This window comes from Telopea speciosissima, chromosome 11 (genome assembly GCF_018873765.1).
Source record: "Telopea speciosissima isolate NSW1024214 ecotype Mountain lineage chromosome 11, Tspe_v1, whole genome shotgun sequence".
In the NCBI taxonomy this organism is placed as follows: Eukaryota; Viridiplantae; Streptophyta; class Magnoliopsida; order Proteales; family Proteaceae; genus Telopea; species Telopea speciosissima.
Window position 1 is genome coordinate 4,523,026 of NC_057926.1, and position 26,322 is coordinate 4,549,347.

Here is a 26,322-nt window from a genome sequence, read left to right on the forward strand (position 1 = left end):
CTACTTCAAATGGACGAGTGAAGTTCCATAAAAGTATGGATAAACGATTTGCACAACGCCAGCAATTTCAAAATTGCATGCAGTCACTTCTCATAAGCCTCGTATTACTAGCACCACCCCTGTAAACTGTCTCACATACACATCTTATTTTTATTTAGCGTTTTCCCATAATACCCCTCTTCCAAGGCATGAAACTGCATACTGTGCGTGTAGGAAACCCTATATATATATATATATATATATATGGGAGAAAGAACTCTACTTGGTCTTGTAGAGGGTGCATTTTTCACGCAGACATCCTTCTAACCGTTGGATTAGGACTACTCATTTAAGACCCTTGATTTAATTGAGGGAATTAAAAAAAATCAATTCAATTAAACAATTAATCAATTTATATATGAAAATTACTTTTACAGGTAACCGGTTGTCATGGAAATAAGGTTTACCTTAAAAAAATTGATTTAATTATGGGAGAAGAGAGAGGATTTGTTTAGAAACTGGCGAAGAGAAGAGAGAGGAAGGTAGTAGATAAGGTAGCAAGGAGTCTCTCTCTCTCATGGTATGAGGTATCAGATCGGATCGGGTCGGTATCAACCAAGACCGATCCCAACACTGATCCGATCTAGTTGTACGGACGAGGGTAAAAATGTTTTAAAAAAAATTAGTTTTTTTTTTATAAGAAAACAAGGACAAAAGTGTCATATTTGCACAAGTTTGGGTGATCCCGATCTGATCCAGCCGATACCGAGATCACGAACCTTGCTCTCTCTTCTCCGGTTTCTAAAAGAATCCTCTCTCTCTCTCTCTTCTTCCCATAATTAAATCAATTTTTATGGTAAACCTTACTTCCATGACAATCGGTTACCTATAATAGTAATTTTCATATACAAATTGATTAATTATTTAATTGAATTGATCTATTTTTATTTCCCTAATTAAATCAAGAGTCTTAAATGAGTAGTCCTTATCCATCAGTTAGAAAGATGCCTGCGTGGAAAATACATCCCCCCTACAAGACCAAGTAGAATTCTTTCTCCCTATATGTATGGCCAAATGTTATCAGTGCTACAGGCTGCACCAAGACACATGGGGTGGACAAAATGACCATCCTACCCCCTAAATGGCAGAAATACCCAACCCATTGTTAATCGCAAACTTTAGTCACTGTCAAAGCGAGTTTATCTCATTTCATTCATCAAAATATCAGATTCAACGGCAACTAAAACTTTAAAACCAATAAATATAACACCCACATCCATTTTGCATGCACTAAATCACGACAAACTTCCAATCAAAGAAAATATATGACCATCAAATAATCACTGATTCGTCAAAACCTACTGAGACTCAGAATTTTCTTAACACCATAAATAAGGAAAGGAGAACAGGACCAGGGGTGGAGATTCTCATGTCTGCGGAGGAAACAAATGAAGGTCAAGATTCATGGGCGGGGGACTTCAGGCAATTCAAAGAAAAGGGGGGATTTTAGTGCTTGATTGCTCCCGACCACCTCTTGGCGGCAGAGCAGAAAACTTTTTTCCAGGGACTAGAATCAAATCATTTGACATTTTGCCCTAGTATAACAAAATTCATTGGTAATATAAATAAGTTTGACCTGGTATGGTTTCAACCAAAGGCAAGTTCAGGATGTTCAGATTTCAGTAACAGATGAATAATCCACAATCAAATCTATAGAGACATGAGAAATCAAGCATTATAAAGTATTTTTACTAATGCCCAAGATGGCTGAAAGAGAACATTTTAGCTGTTATAAATCCACAAATGTTTCTAATAGTGCTGCCACCATAGTTACCTCAGCTTCCTCTCAAGAGCTCATCTGGAACCTCAGACTCGAAAGGAAAAAAAAAAAAAAAAGAAATCCCCACCATAGCAAATAAAATTTGATAAATCAATGAGGTGGATGGCGACCCAAAGATAGTGTCAAAATGACACAACCAATAGGATGCACTTTGAACTCTTAATCTGCATCCATTTCTTCCAACGCTGCTTTGGCAGCTGCCTTTGCTTCCTCTAAGAGCTCCTCTGGAACCTGAAACTCAGAAGGAAACCCTAGAATTAGTAACTAAAAGAAATATATATATATAAAGTTATTGTGCAACTTGAACCCAATCAACAAGGATGGGAAACAAGTGAATCCCAACATCTTCTGCTTTACTGATAAAACCCAGTTTCACTACTTCCTTTGATGGTAAAATGGGCCATAATCAAGCGCAAGTCCCACTTTCACAGGGTCCCTGGAGAGGTGGACTGGAAATGGTCCTAAAAAATAAAGGGCTTACCCAGTGCACAAGGCTCCCGCCATTGCGGGGTCTGAGGAGGGTCATAATGTACGCAGCCTTACCCCTGCTTTCACAGAGGCTGTTTCCAAATGGAAATGATCCTAACATTTGGCATTTTTTGCAAAAAAAGTGGCTTATCCTCAGACTCAAATCTGTGTTCTTACACTGGCACCACAGTGTGCTTCCTCTGATAAAATGCATACTGGAGTATTGAAATGAATTCCAATCAAAAGAAAACCAGCATAAAGTCTGACTAATTCATTATGTATCTCTATATAGCTGGGTTACATATACCATAAACATCATCCATGAATGGAAGATCTGTGTGTGGTACACAATAAGTCAATTAGGGGTAGGGAGTTCAGAAATCCCAAAACACATGTGGTTAAATATTTTTATTAATCACTGACTAAATCCACCAAATGGTAATTTGTTTGTTCATCTCTGCACTTCGGGTTTTAATGGCTCAAGCATTTTATACATTTAATATTGGAAAGAGTGTAACCAAGAAGGCACCTAGATTGGCACAACTGTCAGGCAATGAGAGACAAGAAGGAGTCGAGGATTGGACTGGGCTTCAATAGGGGAGTCGAAGAAAATTGGATTCAAGTACAACTAAGAAGTTTTTGACCATCAAAATACATTGTTTGGAAAACAAGCACTAAGCATAGTGTAACATTCTGTTGAAACATGACCTCAAATTCCCTAATACCACCATGAACCCAACCTCACTTTTCAAGATGGGTAACTGGTCCAATGAAACTGTGCATAGAATTGCAGATTATTGGGTTGTCCAGTAATCAACTGAATGACATCAATTCACAGTTGACACTTAATCTCCCTCTGTTCCATACTATATATTTATACCGTTGATAAGATATCAGTACCTGTAGCCGACCCCATTTAGTTGGGATAAGCCTGAGCTGACCTTAATAGAATGCCTTCTTATTTATTGAAAAACGTATATGACAAGCATCAGCAAAATTTTAGAGGAAATTCTTGGTAACACAGTGTAGCTGAATTCCATGTGGTCATATGCATCTGATTCTTAGTTTCATTTTCTATGATAAGTAAATGTTTATGAACTTTTTTATTTAACTAACAACAAAGTATATCCATTTTTCTCAGGATCAAATTAAGAGACATAAAAGGTTACATTTTCTTCAGGGCTCTGATCCCTAAATCTAGGTTAGAATTAGAAATAGTATGTCACTTGTACTCCCTGCTCCTCGTGAAACCATAGAGAGACTGAGATCAAGGAATGCCTAAACCATTTCACTATTCTTGATTATATTTGTATCCACATAAACATTGAAGAGGAGCATTTTGAAAATTTAAAGCCAAAGCTAATATTTAATCTAGATATTTTACAGTTCATTAAAGGAAGACATTGGTGATACAGGACCTCTTCATTTTATATGGGGTAGACCCTCTCTTCCACAGGCAGAAGTCCTTGTATGAACATGCCAGATTAAATTCTTATTATTCATGATGTGATGCATTATGAATTTATGATCTTATAGCATGTAAATCTTAAGGTGATGCATTATGAATTTATGATCTGATAGCATGTAAATCTTAAGGTGATATATGAATTTATGATCTGATAGCATGTAAATCTTAAGGTAAGACAGTGCACCATCTAAATGTGAATTTAGGATTTTGACCTACTTAGTAAAATTCAGATCTAATTAGGATGTGATTATACGTAAAAGTACATTGACTATTTTCTAGGGCATTGCACCAATGTACATCACTTATTTTTAATCTAACCCTTTTATCACTATTATTACAAAACTATGATAATTCATTCCAAGCAACATGTTTTACACACAGCAGGGCTTCGTCATAAATGTCCAACAGTTGAATTATTAGAGAAGCATGGCCCAGAATCGCAATAGTGACTAGTTCAGCAACCCTAAACATCCAATATATTGACCTTCTTTTTCATTTGGCAGATGAAAGGAGAGTCCAGTGTGGGACTCTACCTTTCTGACTGATCTCCTGCTCCCTTTCCCCTATCAGTTGTGTAAATAATCACCTAATAACTGAGGCTTGTGAGCATGCACAGAACAAGCTCTGAAAGAGCTTTGAGGTGCAGTCTGTCAAAAGATCATTTTCCTACATACAAAAGGAAATTATTTTTTCTCAACAAAACAAAAAGGTTACCTTCTGATGCTGGCGGTTTGACTCATCACAGACCCAGCTCATTTCCAATTCAAATGCCTTGTCCTTTGCCTCATCATGCACCCCATATATGCTGCATACATAGAAAGAAGAATACCAAATTGTGACCAACAACTGAAATGGAAAACTCATGGAGGACTTAGTCCAGAAAAGAAAAATATCAAAATAGATGTTGACACCACCCCACTCCTCTCAGTTCCAAATTCAATTTCATCCAAGTTAGTTAATTTAGACAGAAACTCATCAGCTAATAATGTGCCTGTGAATTCAGAATTCTAGCCTTTTATGATAAAGATGAATGTTCGTGAGGTGCGAGATGTACTGGATGATTGGATCATATTGTGAGATGCACAGAATCATAACTCTATTAAGTAGAGTTATACTTGTAATACTGAAATATCTAATTTAACATATATGGGAATATGGGATCAACGTGAGGGTTTCTCCTAGAGATCAATTACCTCTCTTCTCTTTCTCACTTCCTTTCTCAGCTGCTGCCCTATCATAACTCTATTTTCACTGCTCTGTTGTATTTGGAATTTCATCACTTTGATGGGCCCAAAGCAACCTAAATCAAGGTTTGCAATCCTAGGTTGCAATAATTGGTATCAAAGCTGACATTCTTGCAACTATTCTATCCATAACAAGACCCTCTCACATCACTAACCCTGAGCTCTACAAACTGTACAAGGAATTACGAAAAAACCAGCAAGGACTGAACTAATACTAGACAAATTCATGGCAGAGACTTTGGCTGAGCGCCTTTATGAGAAGATTTGATAGATGAGATTATCCAGTTTGGTACTTAATCGTATAGAAGGAGCAAAGCGCATGGAGCAAAGAAGCTCATTAAACTAGAATTCTCGCACACCATAGTATGGTTTGTGGATATCCCCTCTCCCCGAAACAGCAAACAAGCCAGTTATGCCCCAGATGTCATATGAGTCAAGGTTCTGAAATTCAACAAGGGACCCGAAGATTTTCTTGACTGGTTGACTAAAGTTTAGCGGAATTTCTCCTACAAGTCCTTTCCAGATGACAAAAAATGTGAGCTTATCCTCATCAAATTCACGATGTATGCATGTTCATGGTGGGATGATGTGCTACACCCAAGGTTTATCAGGCGCCTTGGACCCGTCACCAATTGGAAGGTCATAAAGTAGATATTGGATAAGGATTTCATTCCTCCCAACTATGAAAAGGTTCTCTCACAAGATGGTCAACTTCCATTAAGGCAATAAGGATGTGGATGCTACACCATGGAGTTCAACAAATTGTCATCCAGATGTAGACTTCAAGAGACAGATCAGCAACGGGTATTGAGGTATATCAAAGCGCTGAACACAGAAATCCAATAAAAACTTACTAATGGGGATTCAGATCAATCAATGTAGCAGCTACATATGCTAAGACAACCAAAGAAAATACTACTTGAAGGACATGCTCAAGACTTCAAGGAAGATATTGATATTGGTGAACCTGTTCCTCTTGATCCAAATGACGCCCCCGATTATGGTTTTATGACAAGTTTGAAGCCAACCATAGTTGTCTAGGCATCAGCCTATGCATCCAGGCACCTTTCTCTTGCTTTGTTTTCTGGTGTCGCCTTGGCTTTTTTTTACCCCTCGATCACCTTGGTTTGCCTAGGCTCCTTGCCAACTATGAAGTCAACTCAGCTAGTCTTACTCCACTCTCCAATGGACTAGTAGAGAAAGCTCCCCTTTTCCAACAAAATGTGAAAATGGTACTTATTGATGAGGATTCTACGATATAGTGCATATAGTTGCCGACACAAGACAGAAGCCAACCTCATCTCTACAGATCTAGTTATCACTTAAACTCCCGCAGAAGTAGCTTTTCAGGAAAAGTTATGGGCAAGGATTTAAATCTAATACTAGAGAAGAGATTGATGCAGTTACACGAGTTGCCTAGTCAGCCCCTTAGCGGATTGTGACTTTTTTTAGGCGACCATGGTAACGTAAGGCTGATATTCCCTAAGATGGTGTCGGGAACACCATCAAGGTGAAACAAGGAGGGTGTACATTTTTTATGTTGCCTCATGCATTGACGCCTTTGACGGATATTTCTCGATGGCGACAGTTCTCCCCTGCTATATGCCAGTCTATCTCCCACTTATGGAGTTGCACTCTGACCGTCTTCCCAAAGATACGTGCCACCTTGGCATCGAAATCACTATAAGTACACCTTGTGATGCAGTTGCACTTCCATGTCTTGACTGGCTTGACCCAGTCTGGAGATTCAAACCAAAAAGAACCAAATCCAAACTTGGCTTTTGGTCCACTAGGGATATTTAGGGGTTTTAATTATTGGTGGTACTTTTGTCATTTCATTTTATTATTATTTTATTACTATTGATAACTATCGTAGGATGAGAAATTTAAGTTCAAAGTCAGTTTCAGAATTTTTATTAGGACTTGACATTTAAGTTTTTTATATTGGATGTAACCCATCGGGATTGACCAATTGGAATGGCACTATTGAGTTTATTTCTTGAGTGTGTGCTGCTGTGCATAGCGTGAATTGCGTGAACCTGAACTAACCGATGGTTCTCCTACCTCCTCTGCGCAACTCTCAATCCGAATCTTCTTATTATGTCAGACTTTCTTTATTTCTCTACTCAGACTTTCTCTTTTTTCTTCTCTTTCTACTTCCCAGCTTCTAGAATTGACGGAATCCCTGTGGCACTTCTCACGGTCATTTTGCGAGAATAAGACGGGTGCCCATCCATAGAGAGGAAAAATAGACCTTTTCAATTGGTTTAAGATCAAATCCTCGGGGGGCTTTCAGCCTCCAAGTTCTATTCTTAACTTCATCAATCCTTAGCCTTTCTCTCTGAAATTTAATGCGAGTATTCCTTACCTAAGGGAGACTTAGCTTGGAGGATTTGACAACAATATCTTATGTGTGTAGTGAGAACCAACCCTTTGAAGAAACCTGCAACTACAGCATCCGCCTAGGTCAATTTCAGGAATTTTTTATTGCTGATTTGACTGATTGTTAGCCGGCCATGAGAGCTGTGGGTTGGCTACTTAATCCTAAAACTTTGAATCGAATGGTGTTAATATGAGAGAGTTCTCTCAGTTGAAATAGCTTCAGGTTCTACTGCACCTTTTTCTGCTGTTCGAGAGCTAGAAGAAGCATATTTCTGTTTTTTCTAATTAAGGCCACTTTCTTCTTGATATAACCAAATAGCCCTTACTTCAAAATTGCTTCTGTTTTACACCACTCTTTTTTTTTAATCTCAATTGTGCTCTTAATCACTATACTGTCCTATGGTCTGTTTGCATTACTCAAAGAGATCCCAAATAGTTCTAAATATTACAAAATTGACACCAAGGTACTAAAACTCGGGTCTCGGTGCCAACTCGACTCTTGGAAAAACCGAGACGAGTCGAGATCTCGCCGAGTTGGTGCATTTTTTTTTTTTCAACTCGAAGCCTCAACTTTGGGTCAACCCGAGATCTAGACCCGAGATCCGAGATCTCGCCGAGATATGTCGAGTTTTGTCCAATTAGGTAAGATATTTAAGTGGTAGGTGGGTTAAAATAATGGGTCGAAACCGAGATCCGAGATCTCGCCGAGATATTGCACTTTTGAGACTCGCAGGCAATCTCGTCTCGAGATTTCGAAAATCCGAGAAACTCGGCGAGATCTCGCGAGTTCTCGAACCTTGATTGACACTGCACTTTTGTATGTGGAATTTCATCACTTTGGTGGACCCATAGCAACCTAAAACAGATTTAACCCTAGGTAGCATAAATTTTCTTATATTAACTGGAAGAGTTCTCTTTATCGTGTTACTTTAGTCGATGGTTCTTCCTCTAGTGTTCATGGTCATGCCATTGTTAACTCTCATCTTCTATATCCTTGTCTTTTGCCCTTCATGTACCCAAATTTCGTATGAATCCGTAGTATGTTAGCCAACTTACTAACTCTCTGAATTGTTCTGTGACATTCTATCCCTCTTATTATGTTTTTCAGGATCTCCAGATGAAGAGGAGGATCTGTAGTGGCCATGAATCTTCTGGATTGTATATTTGTATTACTTTAATGTTGCCTTCTCTGCTCCCGTTGCGGTTGCATCCCATCCTATTGTCTCTCCTCTTCAATGGCATTGTCATCTTGGTCATATCCTTCTTTGGATAAACTTCGTCAACTGATTCCTTCCCTTGGCACTTGGACTCATCTAGAGTGTGAATCAAGTCAACATGGGAAGCACTATCATTCAACTTTTAGTCCTTGCGTTGAGAAAAGTAGTTCTCGTTTCTTGTCCATACTAATATTTGGGGCCCTTGTCGAGTTTTTAGTATATTTTTGGGTTCAGATTTTATTTTTTTTTTTAGATAAGCATTACAAAATGAGTTGAAAATACTTGTTAAAGGATCATTCTGAGTTTTTGTTTTCAAATAAATCTATAAACAAATACAAGTTCAGTTTTTCTAATATTTGTATTCTTCATTCTGATTATGCTCTTGCAATTTCCCAAAATGCCATTGCTTATATTTGTTGTAATAATGGGATTATTCATCAAACTGCTTGTTCCCCATACACCTCAACAAAATGGGATTGCAGAGAGGAAGTTGCTCGTTCTATGATGATTCATATGAAAGATCCAAAAGGTTTTTGTAGAGATGCTATTACTGCCTGCTAATTAATTAACCAGATGTCATCTATTGTTTCAAATGGTCAAAACCCTTTATTCTTTTTTCTACAGTTACCTTTGCATTCTCTTCCACTTTTGTGTTTTGATAAAATGTCTCACCGTTCTCTTAAATGTATCTTTCTTGGGTAATCTCATACTTAGAAAAGGGTATAAGTGTTTTTATCCAGTGTCTTGAAAAAACTTTATTAGTGAAGATGACACATTTTTTTAAGAAAAACCCTATTTTTCTGATGCTGGCAAAGTATTGGATGATCCACCTTTCTCCTTTATCTTCCACCATCTCCTCTTCTTTTCCTTACTATTTGCCATGACATCTCTCCTGATGATCCTCCTCCTTTGTTTCCTTTACCATCTTCTAAATCTCCACTCCAGGTTTATCAGCACAAGCATCGGAAAGCACCTCATGCAGTAAATTCATGGATAACCTACCTACAACATAAAAGTCCTCTTCGATTCCTCTTCCTCTTGAGCTGGACTTGCCTATATTGTTAATAAAATTAAGTGCTCTTGTACTCTTTTTGAAATATTACACATCCTATTCGCAGTTAGGTTTCTTTTCACTCTTTCTCCTTTCTATCGTAGTTTTGCTTTTCATTATCTAGTGTTTATATGCCTGATCCTATGTGGAAGCTCTTTCCCATCCTAGTTGGAACAGGCAATGCCTCTTGAAATAAATGCGTTGATCAGTCAAAATACTTTGGACCTTACCTTCTACCAAAGAGAGAGGAATTGGTGAAGTGCCAGTGGAAAAAATTCTGCTATTATCATCCAAATGGTATATTGGTACTATTAAGCGTCTGATGGCTTGTCTTGTAGCCAAACGACATATTCAAACTCATTTCAAAATTTCAACAAAATATTTCAGTTTTTGATAGTAACCGAACAAAATGGAATACAAATTCAGGGGTCTTCAATGTTTCGGGTGTTTCACCGAAATGTAACATATTTCGGTGTCATTTCAGCCATTTTGGTGTCATTTCAATGTCATATTTTGGTGCCACTTAGATGGTGTCTTCAGTTTTGACCAGGGTCGAAATGCAAGGGAAACTGAAATCTTAAACCTTGCTTAACTCACAGCATGGACTACTATGAAAATTTTTCTCTAGTATCTCGTTCACTTTCTATTCTGGTTTTGATGTCTCTTGCTGTAAATTTGAATTGACCTCTATATTAATTGGATGCACACAATGCCTCTTTGTATGGTGATCTGCAGGAAAAGGTATATAAAGAGAGCAACCTCCAAGTTATGTTGCTCGAGAGGGAAATGTAGTAATGTGTGTCGGTTAAGGAAAACTGTCTATGGTATGAAACAGTCCCCACGTGCTTGGTTTGAAAAATTCAGTCAAGTGGTGATTAGTTGTTGTTTTCATCCATACCACTACGATCATGCCATGTTTGTTCGACACAGATAATTTTGGGGTCTTAGTGCTGCTTGTATATGTTGGTTATATCAGGTGATGATGCTTGTGTCATAGAAGAGATTAGATCTCCTTTCAAGAGACTTTTAGACTAAGGATTCAGGACTGCTACAGTTTTTCCTTGGTATTGAAGTTGCAAGATGTAGGTGTCTCAGCTTATCTCAAATATGCAACTGATCTCTCAGGTACTATTGTTGGGGCTAAGCCAGCTGAATATGGATGTTAATGCCACTGATAGTAGTGTAACATTTCCAAACAATTCTAGGTATAGGCATCTTGTTGGGAAGCTGATTTATTTAATGGTGATTTGTGACTTGTCCTAACACTTCATTTGAAGTGTTGTTTGCCAGTTTATGGAGGCACCAAAGGAGGTTCATTAGGTCGTTGTGCCTTGTATATTACGATATCTGAAGAGTGCTCCAAGAAAACGGTTTGGTTTATAGACGACAATCATCTTGGTATGGTTGGCTATTCAGATGCTGACTGGACTAGTTCAGTTGAGGATAGAAGGTCTACTCTTGGGTATTGTACCTTTGTAGGTGGTAACCTTGTGACTTGGAGAAGTAAGAAGCAGTATACAGTTGCTAGATCAAGAGTATCGTGTTATGGCTCATACAATGGCTGAGTTGGTTTAAAATTCTCATGGGAGAAATTGGTTTTACAATCACTAAGTCAATGGAGATGTTCTGTGATAATCAAGCTGCCATTTATAATGCTAGTAATCATAGTTGTCAAGGCGCCGCCTAGGCATCCAAGCGGAATTCTAGGTGCCTAGGCGGCTGCCGCCTTATTGTAGGGCGTCTTGCACTGGTTTAATTGGTATCGGACCAGGTTCTAGCACTAATTTATGCCAAATATCATTTACATAAATGTTTTTACTTAAGATATTATTCATAAATAAGCAAATACCCCCAACTTGAATCCAATAAAAATAGTTAAAAAATCAAATTCCAGAAGGATAAAAGTCAACCCCACAGTTCAAGAACGAAAACTCGATTTTTGGCAGTAGGTGAAATTTTAAAGTTTCTAATGCTGGGGTTTTTCTCAAATCTAAAAATTCCATAAATCTTAATAAGGAAAAACATTGCTAAAAACCAAAAGTGCGGTAAAATATTCATTTGTGTTGATATTTAAAAAAATATTTCCATTCAGAGCGATTTTGACAACATTCGCGCATACCAAATAAGGTTTGACCGGAAAATAACTCCTTCAATATAAATTAGATTTTAGCAATCTTGGATTTGTTGGAAAGTTGGTTTTGTGCTCTACCTAATGCAAAAGTTTCATGTAAAAATAAAATCATTTGATCAATCAAATTTCTTAGAGAACAAAAACATTTCTCTAAATCGAGAGCAAGTTAATTACTTATTGATAAGATCATATTTCTAAGAACAGTATAAACCAAATGTGAGACTAGGTATGCCTGAAAATGACCAATTCCAAGAACATAAAAACCAAATGTATGTTTTGATTGTTTTAAACTTTCAATAGCTTACTTCTTCAGTTCTGTTGTCTTCTATTTCTATGTTGATTTTTAATGACATGATGTGGCTTAATATTGATTTTTTATGACTTGATGTGACTTGATGTGGCTTAATGTTGATTTTTGATAATAAAAGGTACATATTGTAGCATACTAAATAATGTTAGAAAAGAGGGGAGATAAAAAATAACACTTGGGTGCGTTGCCTAGGCTGGCGCCTTGTCGCCTAAGCGCTTAAACACCCCTCCACCACCTTGGGTCGCCTTGCCGTCGTGACAACTATGCTAGTAATCCCATCTTTAATAAAAGAAACAAACATATTAAGGTGGATTGCCATTTTGTTCGAGATGCTATTATGAAGAAAGCTATTCAACATCTTATATCAATTCTCCAAATCAGTTGGGGACATTTTCACAACCATAGTTGTCAAGACATCGATGCCTAGGTGTTGGAATATGTAATCCAAAATACCGTGGGGGTATTCTGGTCTTTTTTGGGTAGTTTTATGCTTCTTATATTATTAAGTTTATGTCAGCTATGTGGGTTTTAGTCCCACATCGCCTAATTTAGTCTCTTTGCAATTTCCCCTCTATTTATAATAGAGGGGCTTACCTATCAATGAAACATAACATTCTAAGCTATTATTTTCTCTCATTCTCTCTTTTTAACCCACGATTCTGCCAACATGGTGTTAGAGCTAGTCTGATCTAGGTTAGAAAAAGAGAAAGAAAACCCTAATCCATCTCTTCAATCGACTTCTCCCTTCTTCTCCCTTTCTCGGCTTCTCTCTCTTCTGTTTTTCTTCTTCTCAACCTTGTAAAGGGCAGCACTAATGAGGCAAATACAGCATACCAATGATTTAGCTGCTGCCCCCCTCCCTTTCTACCTTTTTTTATTAAAAAAAAATTCTGTTTGAAATCTGCTGGAGCCATACCTGCGATATTGGAGCTGTCCAGGAATTTTGGAGATCTGATTTCTACCTAATGAAGACTGATCCTCCATTGTTGGAGCCTCCTATGCACCCTTTTCCACCACTCTTCTACCCTATTCCATAGTCTTACTTCCCTTTTTTTCTTCTTTCTCTCCATCTTTTATTAACTTTTCCAGCCTCCATACCCAAATTGATCTCAACTTGTCAGGGTTTTTCAAAACCCCGACTCCAATCGATTTTGGGGTTTTCCTTTTCAGACGCAGCTGATTTTTTGGGGGTGATTCCCTACTACTACAAGCCCTACACGACCTAAGTTTGGACCCTTTCTGATGGCTGAATTTGTTTCTACAGCAAAATTTCCTTAACCTGCTAATTTGGTTACTTGCTAAAAACCCTAACTTCCAGGTTTCAGTCTTTGTTGATTTTTGGAGGGATGATTACTTCAACAGCAAGGACCACTCGACCTCAATCTTGCACATATCCAAGTTTTCTAGATGGCCCTACCCCAATCGATCTCTACCTTTCAGGGTTTTTCAAAACCCTGACATGAATCGATTTTTTGGGATGGGATTACCTGCTGATTCTAGAGTTTTTTGGAGGTGTTTCTATTATTAAGAGAGAAAATTTACTTCAATTATTCATGGCTTGAAGAAGTTATTTTACAAAAGATAGCTGCTGCCCTATTTTTTCTGAGCTTTTTGGTGTTTCTCCCCCTTAAAGATCAAGTCTCAATCACCAAGGAGATTGGTTATTCGAACTGGAGATCCATTCCCACAGTTGAGGTCAGCATCTATTACCAGAAGACATCACCTTTGACAAGTCATCATCACTTTTGTTGCAGCCCCCTTCCCTACAATCGATCTTCACTTTCAGGGTTTTTCACAAAACCCTGACTATAATCGATCTAAGGGTTAGGGCAGTCCTCTCTTGCTGATTTTTTTAGGAGAGTTTTATAACCATCAGAGGAGCATTCAACCCATATTTCAGCATCATTCATCAGTTTTTTTTGAAAAAAAATTCAGGTTCATTCTAATGGCTCGGTCTCTCCAATTATCAACCTATTTTTTTTACTTGTTCCTATGTGGTTGGCTGCTTCAACTACCTATTGGATCTGCTGAGTGATTATCTTATATTTGCTTGTTCTATTGAGCTTTACTACCTACCTTGCTGATTCTATTGATTTGCTTCTGTAAGCATGACTGGTTGACATGTTACTGCTGCCGTTATGTGGACTACTGCTGCCCTATTATTGAGACTGAGTATCCTACTATTGGAGATCAAATTTCTTTCATTATTGAAGACTCGAATCTACTACCCTGGAGATCAGCTTATTTGGGATTACAACAGTGTGTTCCAAGGTTATTGGTTGCAACTACGAACCTATTCAATTATGTGAAGCTTTTTTTGTTCATATCCGGCTTACTTTGAGAGCTTGATCCAAGCCTTATGTTCTAATTCCGATCTGATCCAAGTTTTTTGTTGAAACTTCTTACATCCATTGCTGTCCAGATATCTTCGTCAATTCTATTTAGCATGTGGGAGTTTATAGTTTGGAATTTTGCACACTGGTTCTTCCTTGTGTGAAGATCGATCAAGTTTTTTAAGAATGGTGTCTTCTCCTTCTAAAAGTCAGACCTGTTTTTTTTCAGATCTGATCATTGGAGATTGGTGTTTTGGAATTAGTTTGATCGATTGAAAAAGGTTGAAGATTACTGTGTTGCATTGTTTTTGTCCATAGTTCATTATCCCATTGCTCTTTTCACTTCACCAACTCCCAAAACATACCTTTGGCATATACCCATAACCCCTTTGGAAGTTAATGGTATTCTCTAATTTGCCATTTCTTCCTTTTCCATTACCCTTAGCACCTCTTGGAAAATTCTGAAATATTATGTTTTTGCCCTATCTCTTACATCATCTCTGTTATGTCCACATGTACTACACGTGAGGGGGGGATTATGTACAATACACCTGCAGACATTGTAGAAGCAGAACTTGCAGGAACACCTGGTGCAAAACATAGAAGATCAGAGTTCCACCATTGCCATTGGGTATCTACTTTGTTATAGGGTTGAGTTTGCAGTAAGGGGGAGATTGAAGTATTAAAATATTGAAGATGTTTGGTTATTGCCTACCTATATGAGGTTCTACAGTTGGGTTGATTTTTTCCTTTGCTTGATCTTTTCTGCTGCTTGATTCCGCTACTTGCTGCCCTTGTTACTTATCTTCAAGATTATCTTTTAGAGATTCATCATTGGACAGCACTAGAAGATTGGTGAAAGCTGCCTTTTTAGGAAGAAATTCCAGTCCTGGTTTGCTGATCAAGTCTGCCCAGGTTTTGAAGATCTATTTTCAAGTTCTTGAAGGTTTATTTGGGAGTTGCATTCGTCTTGAAGCTGGATTCTGCTACAACTTAGTTTTTTCCCATTTTGTTCAAGTTGGGCATTAGTACCTTGTATGCGCCAACTTGAGGGGGAGTGTTAGCATTATTAGGAGTTTTTTCTTTAGTTCAAGCTGGATCTTCTTTCTTTACTTGTATAATCCAGAGGAAGAGTGTTGGAATATATAATCCAGAATACCGTGGAGGTATTCTGATCTTTTTGGGGTAGTTTTATGCTTCTTATATTATTAAGTTTATGTCGGCTATGTGGATTTTAGTTCCACATCGCCTAATTTAGTCTCTTTGTAATTTTCCAAAATAGAGGGGCTTACCTATCAATGAAACAGAACATTCTAAACTATTATTTTCTCTCATCTCTCTTTCTAACCCACGATTCTACCAACACTAGGCAAAGCCTTGGCGTCTAGGTGCCCTTTGCTGGAAGGATGCCTTGGTTACCTAGCAATGCCTTGACGCCTTGTTGGTGTCACCTTGATTTTTTTCACTCCTCCAACGACTAGGATCACCTAGTCGTTATGACAACTCTGTTCACTAGGCAATGAGCCATGTACATACTTAATCATGTGTTCCAACCTGAGCATGGGACCTCTATGCTCCAGCTTGAGAGGGTGTGTTAGTGAAGTGTGAGATGAACTGAATCATAAGTTCATAACTCTACTAAGTAGAGGGGTATAATTATAATTCTTAAGTATCCTCTTTATATATATGGGATCGATGTAGGGGTCCCTCCTAGAGATTGATTACCTCTCCTCTTTGTCTTCTTTCTTTCTCTCTTACTTTCTCAGGTTCTGCCCCATTCAGTGTTCTGCTATACTACAATGAATATATAGGTCCATTGACCATTTAACCCCCGAACTTATGCTGGGATTATTGGGTTAACAAATAAGAAGTTTCCGGTCCAAACTTTTTATGGCAAATCAACTGAATAGACCAGAATAGGACATACACACCCATTAAATGCAACTTCCAATACAAGCAATGAATAAAATATGAGCATTATTATATCAGCCATAAGGAATGATAATGGGAATCACTCACATCTTTGCAACTTCAATGACTCCTTCCCTACAGGTCATTTCAGAAAGCTTCAACTTTTCAATTTCCCTGTCCACATCAATATCATATCAGCATTATCATTAAAATTACTCCAGCAAAAAATTAATAAGACCAAGATAACCATGCACTGTTCAACTGGATCATAATTGTAGAATAGAAAGCTTTAACCAGTAGCATTGACAGCAACCAAGGTTCCTTCAAATACTAAGCTTACCAAATTTCACAGCTAATGAGTTTTATAAATGAGAAAAGTTTCAAGAATTCGGATAACACACAATTGGTGCTGGACCCATCCCAGCTTATCCCAGATCAGGATTGACCACCCAATCCATTCAGGATAAGACAATACATTGCACGGTTTATGGATCAGTTCTACCAAACCCAACCAGGATCTGGACCGGCCAATCCTTGAAACATGTAAACAAGTAATAAAAAAGGAGCAAATACTACTGACCATTTAATAGACCTAAATGTACTAGAGCAAAGGGATACCGATATCTGGTGTGCATGCTGGTTACTACAATTCGAGAACCATGATCAACTTAATGCTGAGGATCAATCTTCCACTTCATGACCTTTCTCTCAACCAGTAATAGTGGACATGACAATGAGTCCAAAAAAGTCCATAGAAGAGATGGTTCTGAATTCATTCAGTTGAATTCTAGTTTACATCCACATAATAGACCCATAGCCAGGATCCCCACTGCGAGCCTACTCCCCATATGCAGTGGGCCCCTGTCACCCAACTGCATGGTGGAGGTCCCCACCATGATTCTAATACCTGCATGTAGGAAAGCAGTCCCCATTCCTCATGTTGCAACCTTCAACATGTATCACTTATCACTATGCTATTGGCAAACGCCCTTGGGTTTTAGAGAAGTACTTTAGATTATGCAAGAAGGAATTGATTGAACTCACGTCTTAGCTGCCTGTCGTCCCTTTCCAATCGCAGCACCAAAATACCTCTAGAACAAATTTCAATAGCGATATTTGGAAAATTAGTAGGGATTTCAATGTAATATTACCATAAATTTTTGAAATGTACCTTATAAATTCAACTAAAATACAAAAACAAATGTGATTCAGACATGTCATAAGAAATTCTTTTTCCTCCTTTATCTTTCTGACAATAGCTAGATTACAAAACGCAATTCACAAGCATCTCACACAGGAAACACTATAACTCACATATGAAACACCGGAAGTTTCAATCGTATACAGTTGTGGTCCATCTCTATCATAACCTCCAAGGATTACTCCACACCCAAAAGGCCTGCATCAGTGGTTCTTGTGATCAAGAAAAAGAAGTATGGAATGCAAAGTAGAAAGGCATAATTGAAAAGATACAAGTAATCTATCCAAACCTGAGCCACCAGTAGAGTGTGCACAAATGCACATAACTGGCAACACGTTCGGCAAGTTCTTTCACAGGTATGGGTTCGCCATAAACACTGCACAGTCAGACAGACATAAGTGCTAGATGAAGAGAACTAGCAAGTAGTTAATTAATATGCAACACTGCTGCTTCCTCAAGGCTATTGTGATGAGGATTGATCAATCTGATTTCTACTAGCTATAAGATTTTAAGTCTATATACAGATTTGTTCATTGATTTCATCCTTGTTACTGGATTTCATGAGTTGAAGTTTAATCCCGATGCAATCCCGGCATTTTGAAACCCTAAATTTGGGTCGCTATGGGCCCACCCAAGTAAAGAAACTCAAATAAAATGGTCAGTCACAGTTCTGTAATTAATTAGAAACTCAAAACCAGCAAAACAAGTTAGAGACTTGAAGGAAGTGACTAAATAAGTGGGGGGTAGTTCTGGAAAGTCACAATAGAAGGGGAAGGAATGGAATACTAAAGGGATGGAAGGGTATTTTCATAAACAAAAATAATATGCTTAGTTAACAATGATGGGAGAGATTGTCTTCAACCTCTCAACCTGAATAATAAGCGGAAGCACAGAACCAGCATGTTTCAAATGAAACCCTTCGTTCCACCATCAATAAGGCGCTATAACTGTTGCAGCTGAAAATCATATTGGCCATGAAGCAATAACAACTCATCAAAGCCTTCTCCCAGCTAAATGGGGAAGCTACGTAAATGTTGCTTTGCTTTGGCATGAGATTCTGTTTAAAGTCACTTTGAAGCATGACAAACATTCATATCTAACAAGCATAGTTCACAATGCAGACCTTTCATAGTTATTCGCCTCAGCCTTCGCTCGAGAAACAATTTGCCTCCCATCTGCAGCTAATCCAGCCACAGCCTGTAACAGAAATTACATTATGAAGTGAGATTCTGATTATCTATCTGACCTAGGAAATAGGAGGGGTAATGGGAGCACTTTTTTATCAGCAACAAAAAGCTGTGGACTATTGAAATTGCCAAATTGGAATGACTTAGAGCTCATCAAAATAAATTACAAAAAGAGAAAAATAAGGAACAGGAAAGAAAGTAGAGAATATCCCCAACATCTCCTACCACCAGATTGATAAAGAGCCTGACAGCCACCCATAGTTGTCACGGCGTCTAGGCGACCCGAGGTGTTGGAGGGGGCTTGGACGCAAGGCAACCAAGTTGCCCGCCTAGGTGATGCCCTTACAACTATGCAGCCACCCTTCAACATCCTAGCAATCAACCACACTAACATAATCATTACCTCTGCACTTCACCCACCACACCAAATGGATCCCATCAAAACAAATCAACTTACCAATAAGAAAGACACAGATAAGACAGAAAGGTGGAAAGCCAAAAAAAAAAGAAACATTGATGATGGGTCAAACAGGTGGTATTCTTTTCTCATGTTTATTAATTACACGATCAGTATGTGGATGGTGTTACCACTCGGACTCTCTAACACTCCAAGTATACATATAAAGCTAACAAATCAAGTCTTCACATCCTCAAATTAGCAAGTGTGATTCCATTACTTAAATAAAAACCCTATCTACAGCACCATTCAGGAGTATATGCAGCACTTGCAGTAACAGAAGTGTCTGGTTTGGAAGAAAACACCCTTGGAACCTCTTTGGGTCCTTGAGAACCAAAAACTGCTGAAGCCTGGGGAAGAAATAATTACATATGGTGGGGTCAATCAGGCACACACCAGTTAGTAATATTATCAAATTGATCTAATTCTCATGGTCAACAGAAAATCAAACCTCCACCTATATATGGGGGTTAGTTATGGTCATGAGGAACTAATTTGACAGATCACATCAAACCTAACTCCTGTTTTTGGGTAAAACATCAAACCTTACCTCAAATTATTACAAGACAGCTTAAATTGAAGCAAATTTGAATTCCAGAAGTTCAAAACACAGCATTGGCGAAATAAAAGAAAGAATTAAAGTCTCTATTCATGTGCATAGAAAGTTCCAAAGACATTCACGTAGAGAAGCCCACAGTAGAGACAATACAAAATTGCCCAACACCCATGTCAATTATAAGAATCACAAAGGACTGTGAGCAAACCACATACCCACAAACTACAAAAAAGTACATAATTAAAACAGGGAAAACCAAAGCAATAAGAGAAACCCAAGAGAGAGTACCATTCCAGAATGACGGTGAACAGAGTGGATTCTCCGATTCGAACCAGGTAGCATCATCTTAGACGTTATGAGCTTCTCGACACCCTAAAATCAAATCATAACTAAACATTAGCAAAAACCTAACAAAAGATAACTGAAATAAACCCATTTCAGAGAAACTTAACCATAACGATCCCATCTTTGCACTTGATGCCGACGACAGTTCTGTTAACAAAATGGAACATTTAAGAATATTGATGAGTTGTAGAAGAACGAAACCTAAGAAAACACAATTGAGAGAAGTGGAGACGAAGGAGATACCCGCTGTTATCGACGGCTTTGGCTGCGTATTCAATCTGAAAAACACGACCATCAGGAGAGAAAGTAGTGACGGAAAGGTCATAACCAGTCCCAATGCTGCTCATCTTTCACTCTTATTCTCTTTTGTGTATCTTCTTTTCTGTTCGTCTATTGCCCTTCCGTTCTGGGAGAATGTTCTTTTCACAGAAGTGCTCTTTTTCGATTCCTTGCTGTGAGAATACTCTCGTGGAAGAGAAACAACGTTTGGTAAAACTGTTACAGAAGTGTTCCAAGAACAGGAAAAAAAAAAAACAGAAACAGTGTTTGGCAGACATTTTACAAAATCACTTCTTTTATACAAAAAAATACATAAATGCCATTATGTTCATTATTATTCCATAATAATTATGATTATATTACTCATTATCATAAATAATACTATAATAGGTAAGTAACATCACAATAATGAAATATGGACTACAAAGGTGAAAGTTTTCAATATAAACTTGTAAACACACTAGTACCATATTCAAGTTCAGAGTAATGGGAATCACAAAATACATTGTAATAAACAAAACCCGACCTCAAGTGTTGAAATAAAAACATATAACCGTTGTGTCTTGCCATCTGTTTCGCAATTCGTTTCCTTATTCATCTTGTTTCCTTAATTGTAACATGGTAAATGAACGAGCAGCAAAAAAATCTATTTGCTTTTTATATTGTTCCACCCAGTCTTGTTAAAAGTAGTGGTTATCTTGGTTCCCATTTTCACTTGTTCAACCATTATTCTTAAGAACTCATCTTGTTCTCTTTGAGACCATTTTGCTGCTTCATTCAGAACTCTTGATGAAGATGCCATTTTGTTAACATTGAATAAAATATAATTAATTAGTTCCCTAATTGATTTACAAACAACAACCATCAATACAAATTCTATACATGGTTTTCATTCACTACACACCACCTAAAATAGTGACAGAATTAACCCCATTAATGTCCCTTAATAAGTAAACCCAGTGATAAGGAATCGATTTGGCTATCAGTTTAGCTAACAACAGTCCTAGTAGTATTGGTAATGTAGTACTATAATTGAATGATCAAAACAGTACCAAAATTGTGATTTGTTGTTTGATGCTAAATGAAGGGTACTATTGAGAATTTCAACCTCATAAGTCAAAAGGTTGGAATGAAAAAGCAAAATGTACCCTTTTGTGGATTGTGTCAAGGGAAGGAAGGAAACCCATGAAAAGGCCAAGGACACAAAACCGCCTGCTCTCAATGGATTGGTCCTATTTTTACTCCAATCATATCTCATCCATCAAGTCCTCTCCTCCAACTAGTACAGTACAACCAAAAAACCTCCAAAATGTAGTTAAAAGACGTCAAATATCTATTTTGGAAAGACACGGACAACCGTAGCTAAATAGGAGAAAGCAGGGAGTTATATATATAGGACCTGTGATCAAACTTCAGACACTTTCTCTACTTGGACAAAAGGCATTTGATTAAGTTATACTAATTATCTGACATAATTAAACCACATTTAGCTTTTCTAGTGGTTTTGCAACTTGAGACAATAAAGGTAGAAAATTCAAATTTAGATGGTAGGAGAAACTGTAAAGAATGATAATGAAATTTGACAATCGAAAGATATGTGCTAATCAGATTTCTGTGCAGTGGTCAAAGTGGGAAGACAAAACCATTCATTAGTCACTAGAAAATGAGAAATGAGTCCCTTACTTAATTGACTTAGGGAAGGTAGTAATAGTTGATTTTTAGGAAGAATGTAAGTAGAAAAAGGAGAATAGGTTGAAGGAGAAAGAAGAGGAGAGGAAGGAGGAAGCAAGAGAGAAGAAGAGAGTGTATTTCGGTTCTAATTGCTTGTGTGTGAGAGAGATCTCTCCACACCTATATTACTTCATTGATAGGAATGCGAATATTACATACACCTACCTAGGGAGGTAAAAGGTAAGAACGGTAAAAAATAGAAAATACACAATAAGGCAACTAGACAAAAGGCTAGTTCCCAAACTACCCTTATCACATAACTTCTAACAACTCTAACAGTAATAACTCAAGAGAAATTAATAAATTAATTTCGTAAGGTATATAAGAATGTTAGTTGGGAATGAAAATGTAAAGAAGGCAGGAGATGGGGACCCGCCAGAACCAAAAGAAGAAGAAGTAAACACTAGGCCACGCCACCTTGCTGTTTCAGAGTTATATATATTCCAGACCCCTAGGCCAGGCCACCAAACATGAAAAAACCTGCTGATTTGGTTGGAAAGGAAAGCAATAAATTAAATGGATATCGAAGAGTCCCTTTCACAGTGCAGTTGGTGGAGTGGCCTGGAAGTAAATCCAAGTCAAGTCTAGTGAGTAGTGAGGGTATTGGATTGCTCAAAGCTGAAAAACCACCAACCAACCAACCATCTGTGCAATGTGTTTGAAACTTGAAACAATGGATTGGGAGCAGTGAAGGAATCATCTTAAAAAAGGGTACAACCCCACCATTCATTCATTAATTAATGTCGTTCTTCACAAGTAGAGTGGCCTACCACCAATATAGCTACCATGAATATTGATGATGATGATGGAGTTGGCCCATGTAAAGTATGGAAGCAAAAAAAGGCCCCAAATATTATTAGACAACAACACACAGTTTTTAGTGGGCATCTGATCATGTGGATGAAAAGACCAAAAAGGTAGTAAAAACTGGGTTAGAGAGGTTACACACAACTGAAATCCAATTTTATTCGCTATAAACCTTTTCTGGTGAACAGATATGAATGAGAATGGACTACTACTTCTGTTCAATGAAGTGTGTGGCGTGAGTGACTTGAATTTTAGAGTGGGTCACAATCACTCATACAGAACAAAAATCCAAAGACTCTATAAGGGTGAAAGGTTTCAGGTCTCTCTTCCTCAAATCTTTAATAAAGTTTCTTTCAACTTGACCATTCAAAAAGTAAACTACCAGTCCAATCTTGGCAACCGGAGCAGTAATGAAATAAAATAACATAGTATAGAAGCCAACCAGATCAAGTCCGACTACCAAGGGAAAAAACTATTGAGTTGTAAAAATTCTAAGCAACATACCACAGAGTTCGTTTGCTTTACCAGAAACCCTCTATCAGATTCCAAATTTTTCTTCTCTTTTCCCTGCAAAAAATAAAATCCATTAAGGTCAATGACTAAATTTTAGAGTTACAGAGAGACAACGAGAATGAGAGACGAGGATCTCAATTGAACAGAGGGGATTTGCAGGTTTACCGCCTGCTGTTCGTTACAGAGAGAGAGAAGAGAAAAGGGGATCGAAGGTACCTTGTGGAGGAATCGATGGAGTTGCAAAGGAAGGGACACGAGCTCAGCTGTGGAGTAACACTTCAGAGGAGAGAGGAGCTGTAGAGGTTTCAGGCTTGAGAGACGGGTAGAAGGGTTTTGCTTGAGAAAATGGGTATTGCGTTCTCCGTGAGAGAAGAGTTTATCGGGAACACAGCTCTATTTTTTTCACTTTTTGATCGTTCATTTGTACTGAAGAATAGAAGAAGGAGCCCCTGGTTCACGGTTTCTTCGATCTCAAGAAACAAGAAATGCCAGAGAAATGTTGGGACTTCTTGATCCGGAACAATTTAACATGACATTGCACCGAACCAGAACCGGTCTACTGAATCGCTGATGTAGGGTTTTAAGTTCGATATGGAACTTCGATTTAGATACAGCTCCACTCTATGTTTGAATGTCAAGAAATAGGGATGTAAACGGATCGGATTTTGCTCGAATAGTGCTATATTCTCATCCACATCCGATAGCTATCGCATGGATTCGAATAGTGCTAAACAAATACAGACACGGATAGAGATCGGATATTTTATCTATTTATATGTAAATATAGCTTTTCAGATAGCTATAGCCTCTTCGTATCCGCATCCATTTAGTTTTCGAACGGATTCGGATAGTGCTAAACGGATATGAACACGGATACAGAAATGGATTTCGGCTATCCATTCATTTACACCCCTATCAAGAAAGGATTCAGATCTTCTACAGCATCAGAATAGCAGCCATCTTCCGGCCTCGCATTTTGGACATGACATGTGTCTTTTAATAAATCCAACGGCTATCTTTTGAAAAGTTTGAAATTTCTACGTTAAAAATGGTTGAAGGCTTTCACACCAAGCTGGACCGGTCGGACAAACCAAAACCGACTTGGCCCAGCTCGATTTCCTCTAAACAAAACATAACTTGGGTCTTCTTCATCTCCCCACCGTCATCGCCGTCGCTGCAATGCCGGACTCCAAACATCCCTAAACAGTGAAAGACCTTACATTACAGCTGCACATACCATAACCATTAAAGCTGCAAAAGAAAAACATCGTTCCAACATCAACTTCTAATGTCTTTAAGATCAAATCTTGCTTATTATCGGTTGCAAAAATAATGGAGGTGGGTATTGAAGGGGAAGGACTGAAGGAGAGGAGAAGAGGAAGAAGATTAATTTGCAGACTTGCTTCAACTAAGGCTATAGAGATGGGGCTTATTTAACAACCTCATAACCTGAAAGTATCCCTAAAAATAAAACCTTCAAAATCCATCAATTTATGTGATTGAAAGAAACAAAGTACAAAAAGAAGAGTAAAGAGATGGAATCAAATACAAAAGAAGTGGAGAAAGAATAATAGTAAAAAAGAAAAGTTAATCCAAAAAAAAAAAAAAGAGAAAAAGAAGAACGTCATGAGGATTCAGGACTAGGAGAGGTGGGGGGTTCTTCATTTTTCTCTGCTAAAAACAGACCAACATATGAATGGATAACCAAATTTACCATCAAAAGGCAGATCATCTTCATTCCAAGTGTCAGAGAGAAAAGCTTTTGCTAATTCAAACTACACATTTTACATTATCAAAAAGGGTAGGTATAAACAAGGGGGAAGAGGGGGAAAATAAATAAGAGAGGAAATATAAAAAAGAAAAGAGCAGAGAAGACCTATTTTTTCTATATTGAATCCCTTCTTTTTTCTATGGACTCCAAACACCCCAAATCCTCTCCCCAATAAAACTCACGAGCCGTCTCACCGATCCTTTCTCCATCTCTTCCTCCGCTCCGCAACCTCCACAACCACACCGTCAATCTCACCGCCACTACCATCATCATCACCACCACCACCATCACGGCCGCTCACCTCCACCGCTTCCAATTCATCCAACTCATGCTGGACCACCGAACTCTCTACAAAAAGGCTTCCCATCATGGTTCGACACATGACCACCTCTCTTGTTTCTCTATCTTCTGTTCTTGTAGTTAACTCTTTGATGTTGCAGTAACCCATCTTCGAAGGCATCGAGTAACTGTGAATAGGTTGAGGTGAAGAATCCCAACGAGATATTTGAGGTGTTTGAAGTGGAGTTTGAAGGGTCGTTGATGATAGAATAATACATGCGGAACATCCATGGAGATCAATGAGCATACAAAAATAAATCCAGAGTTGTTCTTGGCGTACCTGGATCCATGTCTGCGGAAGTCGAACTCTTGATGATTCCTGTCGCACACGGACTGTGTTGGTCTGTTCTGCCCTCTTCCACTCAACTTGGGTTTTCTCATTGTTAGTCACTTAATGGGCCAGTGACAACTATTTATAGTGGTGAGGGCAGGGACCAACCCTGCATAGAAACTAGGGTTTCCTTCCCATTAAGGAAATAACACTTTAGGTCCACACATAGTAGCTGGACTCATACCATTAAGGCAGCTCCTATCAATATAACTAAACCGGTTTTAATAAAATAAAAGTGGGACTATGCCAGCCCACCTTATGGAAATCTTACATTCTCCCACTTGGGCTGTATATGTAACAAGTTATGATTTTGAAAATCTTTTAAAACGACTATCCGGTTTAGACAAACTGATTGTGGCCACAAAAGACAGTGTTGACTGGAGTACACCTTAAACCTGATGCCTTGGTCCGAATGAAACTACAAACACCCAACAGTGTAGATCATCACTTCTAAAGAGACATGGGACCTAA

The 26,322-nt window shown here is 38.2% G+C and overlaps 1 protein-coding gene and 1 long non-coding RNA gene across 3 annotated transcripts; one reads left to right on the top strand and one right to left on the bottom strand.

The window, feature by feature from the left end:
* Window positions 1-1,650: 1,650 nt before the first annotated feature.
* On the bottom strand, window positions 1,651-20,497 carry LOC122646729 (proteasome subunit alpha type-3). 2 transcript variants are annotated; one of them, XM_043840335.1, is made up of 10 exons: window positions 20,324-20,497; window positions 20,188-20,227; window positions 20,024-20,107; window positions 18,659-18,732; window positions 17,825-17,911; window positions 17,649-17,733; window positions 17,379-17,425; window positions 16,443-16,508; window positions 4,470-4,560; window positions 1,651-1,844 (listed from the first exon to the last, which is right to left on the bottom strand). In XM_043840335.1, the coding sequence occupies exons 1-10, from the start codon at window positions 20,425-20,427 to the stop codon at window positions 1,815-1,817; spliced, it is 708 nt and encodes a 235-aa protein (XP_043696270.1). In that variant the 5' UTR covers window positions 20,428-20,497; the 3' UTR covers window positions 1,651-1,814. The 2 variants fall into 2 exon arrangements, with proteins under 2 accessions (XP_043696270.1, XP_043696269.1); XM_043840334.1 differs by lacking the exon at window positions 1,651-1,844 and adding an exon at window positions 1,917-2,050 and having other exon boundaries at window positions 20,324-20,494.
* Window positions 20,498-21,730: 1,233 nt separating this feature from the next.
* Window positions 21,731-25,446, top strand: LOC122646730. The gene is made up of 3 exons (XR_006330681.1): window positions 21,731-21,742; window positions 23,698-23,706; window positions 25,285-25,446. It is a non-coding gene; the product is annotated as an uncharacterized LOC122646730 (long non-coding RNA).
* Window positions 25,447-26,322: the final 876 nt, after the last annotated feature.